This window comes from Cervus elaphus, chromosome 19 (assembly GCF_910594005.1).
Source record: "Cervus elaphus chromosome 19, mCerEla1.1, whole genome shotgun sequence".
NCBI lineage: Eukaryota > Metazoa > Chordata > Mammalia > Artiodactyla > Cervidae > Cervus > Cervus elaphus.
Window position 1 is genome coordinate 51335247 of NC_057833.1, and position 6000 is coordinate 51341246.

General features: G+C 56.4%; 1 protein-coding gene across 5 annotated transcripts in view; it reads left to right on the forward strand.

Moving 5' to 3' along the window:
* The window catches only part of SEMA5B (semaphorin 5B), a 126688-nt gene extending 121358 nt beyond the window's left edge, over positions 1-5330 (forward strand). For 3 of the 5 annotated variants that reach the window (XM_043873833.1, XM_043873835.1, XM_043873837.1), the window contains 9 exons: positions 724-867; positions 1063-1210; positions 1351-1576; positions 1904-2122; positions 2561-2731; positions 2834-2983; positions 3317-3361; positions 3791-3996; positions 4233-5330. In XM_043873833.1, the coding sequence (XP_043729768.1) occupies positions 724-867; positions 1063-1210; positions 1351-1576; positions 1904-2122; positions 2561-2731; positions 2834-2983; positions 3317-3361; positions 3791-3996; positions 4233-4391 (1468 nt within the window). In that variant the 3' untranslated portion in view covers positions 4392-5330. The remainder of the gene's footprint in view (positions 1-723; positions 868-1062; positions 1211-1350; positions 1577-1903; positions 2123-2560; positions 2732-2833; positions 2984-3316; positions 3362-3790; positions 3997-4232) is intronic. The other 2 variants (XM_043873834.1, XM_043873836.1) reach the window with 2 other exon arrangements.
* Positions 5331-6000: the final 670 nt, after the last annotated feature.

Here is a 6000-nt window from a genome sequence, read left to right on the forward strand (position 1 = left end):
CCAACTGGAGGGACAGCATGGGATGGTGGTGACCACCTAATCACTCTGAGCTTCTCTAAATGGGGGTTACAATGCCCTCCCTGAAGGTTGTTGGGAGGGTTAAATGAGACTCTCTCTCTCTACATATATATATAGAGAGAGAGAGTGAGCTACCTAATACCTACTATACACTGCCTACTACCTGGGGACTCCCCAAAGTAATTAAAATAAATAATCCATAATTCCAGACACTCTTAAAATAACTTTATATCCATTTATTAACTTAACCATCACAACACCCTCATGGAGTAGGATACAATCAGTACCCTTACTTTAAAGATAAGACTATGATGAAACACAGAAGATTTCAATACATTGCCCAGCCTTAAAAAGCCCGTTAGTTGTAGAACCAAAATTTGTAAGGTCTGCCAGCCAACAAGGCTGAAACAAAGGTTACAGATGGGAAAGGACTTCTTCTCTAGAGAAGATGTCCTTTGTCCCTGCAAGTAGAGGCCATGTCCTATCTCTGTGCTCTAACCATGAGCACAGCCTGATGTATAGAAGAAGGCTTTCAATCTATGTTGGAGTACGTCATTCCTGAGATGGTTTGGTTAGGAGCTATTGTATTTCCCGTGAATGGCACTTCCTGACAACAATACAAAATCCATCTATGCAGATATTATTAGATCGAAGCTAGGACTCAGAGGGTCATGTCTCTGTCTCTGTCCCCTCCGGCCCGACCAGGAACGGGGCGTGGACACCCTGGTCGTCTTGGGCCCTGTGCAGCACCTCCTGTGGGATCGGATTCCAGGTCCGCCAGCGAAGCTGCAGCAACCCTGCGCCGCGCCACGGGGGCCGCATCTGCGTGGGCAAGAGCCGGGAGGAGCGGTGAGCTAGGGTGTGGCTGGAGGTTTCCGCGACAAGCCAGCCCCGAGGTCCCCGACTTCCTGGGCCCCCCAGAAGGTGGTCTGGATTCTCCGGGTGATCCAGTGGACCCTCGTTTTCCCCATTTTCCCAAGTCTCACAATCCCAGTGACCTCTCATAAGAAAAGGAGTAACGACTCCTCCCGTTCTGCCCCTCAGGTTCTGTAACGAAAACACGCCTTGCCCGGTGCCCATCTTCTGGGCATCCTGGGGCTCCTGGAGCAAGTGCAGCAGCAACTGTGGGGGCGGCGTGCAGTCGCGCCGCCGGACCTGTGAGAACGGCAACTCCTGCCCGGGCTGCGGCGTGGTGAGGGTCCGGCCGCGGCGGGGGCGGGCGCGGGATGCTTGCACCCGCAGCCCAGGGTAGGGCAGACGGGGCGGGGTCGGAGCGCAGGGGCAGGCCAGGGTCTGCACGGCTGTGAGACAGCACCGGATCTCACCCCGAAGGAGTTCAAGACGTGCAACCCCGAGGCCTGCCCCGAAGTGCGGCGCAACACGCCGTGGACGCCGTGGCTGCCGGTGAACGTGACGCAGGGCGGGGCGCGGCAGGAGCAGCGCTTCCGCTTCACTTGCCGCGCGCCGCTGCCAGACCCCCACGGGCTGCAGTTTGGCCGGAGGAGGATGGAAACCCGAACCTGCCCGGCGGACGGCTCTGGAGCCTGCGACACTGATGGTACAGCTCCAGGGCGATGGGGGCGGGGAAAGGTGGAGTGGGAGCTGGGGGTCGCGGGGGCGGGGAAGGGTTGCGGTTCGGGAGAAGGCTTAGGTGGCGCTAGTGGTAAAGAACCCGCCTGCCAATGCAGGACACCTAAGAGATCCTGGTTCGATCCCTGGGTCGGGAAGATTCCCTGGAGGAGGGCATGGCAGCCTATTCCAGTATTCTTGTCTGGAGAATCCCATGGACTGCCTGATGGGCTACAGTCCATGAGGTCGAAAAAGAGTCGGAGACGACTGAGGCGACTTAACATTGTGGCTAAACCAGCCCCCTCTATTCCCCCAGCGCTGGTGGAGGAGCTCCTGCGCAGCGGGGGCGCCTCCCCGCTCACGGTGAGCGGGGGCTGGGCTGCTTGGGGCCCATGGTCCTCCTGCTCCCGGGACTGTGAGCTGGGTTTCCGCGTCCGCAAGAGAACATGCACGAACCCCGAGCCCCGCAACGGGGGCCTGCCCTGCGTGGGTGACGCCGCCGAGTATCAGGACTGCAACCCGCACGCTTGTCCAGGTAACCCTCCACCAAGGAATCTTGCCCAGGGAACCCTGCTCTGGGAGACTCCCAGGCCTACCCAGGCCTCAGCTTGAGCGTAGAGACCGCTCCTCCCCGCCCACTCTGCACACGGGGCCCCAGAGCAATTTCTTTGGCCCTGTAAATGGACACAGCAGCGACTCCCAGGGACCAGGCATTTCCTCACCCTCCGTGCTGCTGTTTTCTCTTCCCTAATGCGTTAGCCAGAGAAGGTGCTTGATTTGACATGGAGTTGGTTTTGGGGTCTTCTTTGCAGCCTGCATTTCCCCTGCCTCCCCTGAGGGGAGGGGGCACTCCCTTACAGTGGGCTGTAGGGGTGGGGTGGCCGGGGCAGAGTGACCTAGCCTGGGATGGAGAAGCCTGTCTTGGGCCCTGCCTGCACCCGCAGCCCCTCTTCACACACCCCATGCCTTGCAGTGCGGGGTGCCTGGTCTTGCTGGACCGCTTGGTCCCCATGCTCAGCCTCCTGCGGTGGCGGCCACTACCAACGCACCCGTTCCTGCACCAGCCCCGCGCCTTCCCCCGGCGAGGACATTTGTCTCGGGCTGCACACGGAGGAGGCGCTGTGTTCCACGCAGCCCTGCCCAGGTACTGAGTGCGTCTGGCAGGATCTGGGGAGCAACTGTGGAGCCTGCACATCCCCACTATGAGATCTGAGGGGTTAACTTCATCCCAACCCACAACCCACAGAAGGCTGGTCACCGTGGTCTGAGTGGAGTGCATGCGCTGAGGATGGAGTACAGAGCCGTGACAGACACTGTGAGGAGCTGGTCCCTGGGCCCAGCGCTTGTGCTGGAAACAGCAGCCAGAGCCGCCCCTGCCCTTACAGCGAGATTCCCGGTGGGTCTTCTAGCCAGCCCCTTCACACCCACCCTCTCTGCTCTGAGTCCCCAGCTTCCTTCCCCTTCTGAACTATTCTGGGGGTGCAGGATGAAACACCAGAGTGGGACATTCACACACTTCGGGCCTTTGTCCCTCCTCATCTAGTGGATGGGCCAACCCTTCTTAGAGGTGGGGTTTGGGTGGAGACAAAGGGGAATGAAAGTGGCCAGTCCCAGCCCCACAGGTTACTGCTGACCCAGGGGTCCTTCAAGAAAGACACATCGAGCCCTAAGAGGGACCCGTCTTCTCCCCTCCCTGCCTCTGACACCCACTCCGCTTGTCTTCGTGCAGTGATCCTGCCTGCCTCCAGTGTGGATGAGACCACCAGCTGTGGAGGTAAAAGGAACCTGCCCCAGCTCACAATGCTGCATTTCTACCCACCACCACCCCTACAAGGAGGAGGCCCACCTACTCCAAAATCTGGAGTCTACTTCTCGCTCTGGACATGCAGACCTTGTTGAGGTCCTGCTGTAGACCATATGTAGGGGTGTCCAGGCAGTTCTGCTCTTGTCCCCCAACTAAGAAGTGGTCGTCTAATTTGTATTCAAGAGATGTCATGCAACTCCACACCACTGGCTGCCTCCTGTGACCCAAGCCACAGGTGGTCCTGTGAGACAGGTCCCTGGTGACAGGCCACTCAGCCTTCTTGTTTCTGATAGCTCTGGCCTCAAAGCCCTTGATGTCTCAGAGCCTCCTCTTGGGAGGTAGTTGGTGGGGGGTCTTCACAGTGGCCCTTTCCTTCCTTCTGGCCTCTTGCTCTCCCAGGGTTCAGCCTCATCCACCTGGTGGCCACAGGTATCTCATGCTTCCTGGGCTCTGGGCTGCTGACCTTGGCGGTGTACCTGTCCTGCCAGCATTGCCAGCACCAGTCCCAGGAGTCCACGCTCGTCCATCCCGCCACCCCCAACCACCTGCACTACAAGGGTGGGGGCACCCCCAAGAATGAGAAGTACACACCCATGGAATTCAAGGTGGGAGTCCTCCTGTAGAAGCAGGGGCTGGGTGATGGGTGCAGGGGTCCTGGCCTTAAGCTGGGCATCACTGGGATGGGCTTTCAGAGGGGGCAGTGGTATTATAAACAGAACACTGTGTCAACAGCCAGAATGTTCTCTCATTGATGGGCTCCTGACTTCCTTGCCCTGGCCTGTTCCCTTGCCCCATCTCTCCTTTTCACCCTTTCCTCTCTGGTTCCTTCCTTCTCCCACAGACCCTGAACAAGAATAACCTGATCCCTGATGACAGAGCCAACTTCTACCCGTTGCAGCAGACCAACGTGTACACGACCACCTACTACCCAAGCCCACTGAACAAACACAGCTTCCGGCCTGAGGCCTCACCTGGACAACGGTGCTTCCCCAACAGCTGATATCACTGTCCTGGGGACTTGGGCTCCTTGCCTTCCAAAGGCACAGAGCAGGTGGAGATGGGACGGTGGAGCCAGTTTGGTTTTCTCCCTCTGCAGTAGGCCAGGAACTTGCTGCCTTGCCTTTTGGGGGTCCCATCCGGCTTCAGAGAGCTCTGCCTGGCAGTGACCATGGGGGAGAGGACTGGCTTCAGGCTGGCATGTGGCTGCAGTTCTGGCTCAGCCCAGGTCTCTCATGGCTGGCTTGCAACCCACCATCATGCTGATCTCCCCTGCCATGTCTGGGCTATGGACCTGCTAGGCGTGTGAGGGAGTTGGAGAGTGAGACGTCAGGAAGGCAGGCTCTTAGGTGTGGGTTGGAAATGATGGCCTGTGTGGCTATCATGGGCTGAGTCTGCCCGTCTCTGACTGGCCCCAGGAAGGGCCTGGGCCACATCCCAATTATCTTGGAAAGAAACTAATCTAATGGCCCTAATAGTTCTGTATTCTCTGCCCAGGGCTGGGCCATCATGGTGCTGCCCCAGTGTGACATGGGGACCAAGGCTGGCCCAGGTTGTCTACCTTCTCCTAGCAGTCTGAACATGGCCCAGGGACATCCCTCCGGTCAGAGGCAGTGAGGACTGGGGGCTGGAGGCTGATATTTGCTGAGGAGTCCTTTAATCTGGGCTGGCTCATCCCTCAGCCTTTCCTTCAGAGTGCACGAATGGTAGCCCAGGAGCAAGGGAGGCGGGAGTCCAGCCCCCGTGCTGCTCTGGAGACTGCCTTCCAGTTGCTGCTCGATGCAGCTGTTGGCTGAGACCTGCTTGGGAGTCTGTGCTGGCCCCTCATCTGTTCAGGAACACATACACACGTACACACACAATCACAATTTGCTGCAGCAACAAAAAGGATGTTGGGCTGTGGCATGATTAATTAAAGATGATACCCAATCTCCAAATGTAACGTTGTCTTCATGCATATGTTTGTGGGCTCTTCCTGGCATGGTCTGATCAATTAAGGCAATGTACTGGGGTGACAGATGGTCTTCTCACAGTGGGGCAGATGACCCAAGTAGAGTTTGACTTTAACAGAGGATAACTTGCCATTTGTGAATAAATCTCCACACACATGTTGCCCTAAACCCTTGTTGGAAAAAAGGTTACAGATAAACAAATTCACAAGTAGGGACACAAAGAAAACTAAAGGCAGTACAACCGGAAATTTCTGCCTGTTCCCTTAGCAGCACTATCAGGCTCCACAGTGGAAATATGTGATTCCAGCAGGGGAGTATTGATGAGGGGTATTTTATGAGGTATTTACATTGCTGAGTTTAATAAATCAAAATTGACTGAGAAATGACTAAGCCTGTGAGGTGGGGGAAGCCTGCTGTAGTTTTTGCTGGATTAAATCAAAATAGCCCCAAAGTCTCAGCCCAGCAAATCAGTGCTTCCATTTTGGATGAGACTGATGGACATGTTAAATTTAGAGAACAATTTCCTGACTTAATTGGCTGGATCAATTCTTACAGGATTCCCAGCAAAATCTACTTGTAGGTTAGGCTGTAAAGTGTGAGATCCTGGGGATAGAGGAGGCAGAGAATCTTGGGAAGGAGAGGAGGAAGAAAAGAGCATTC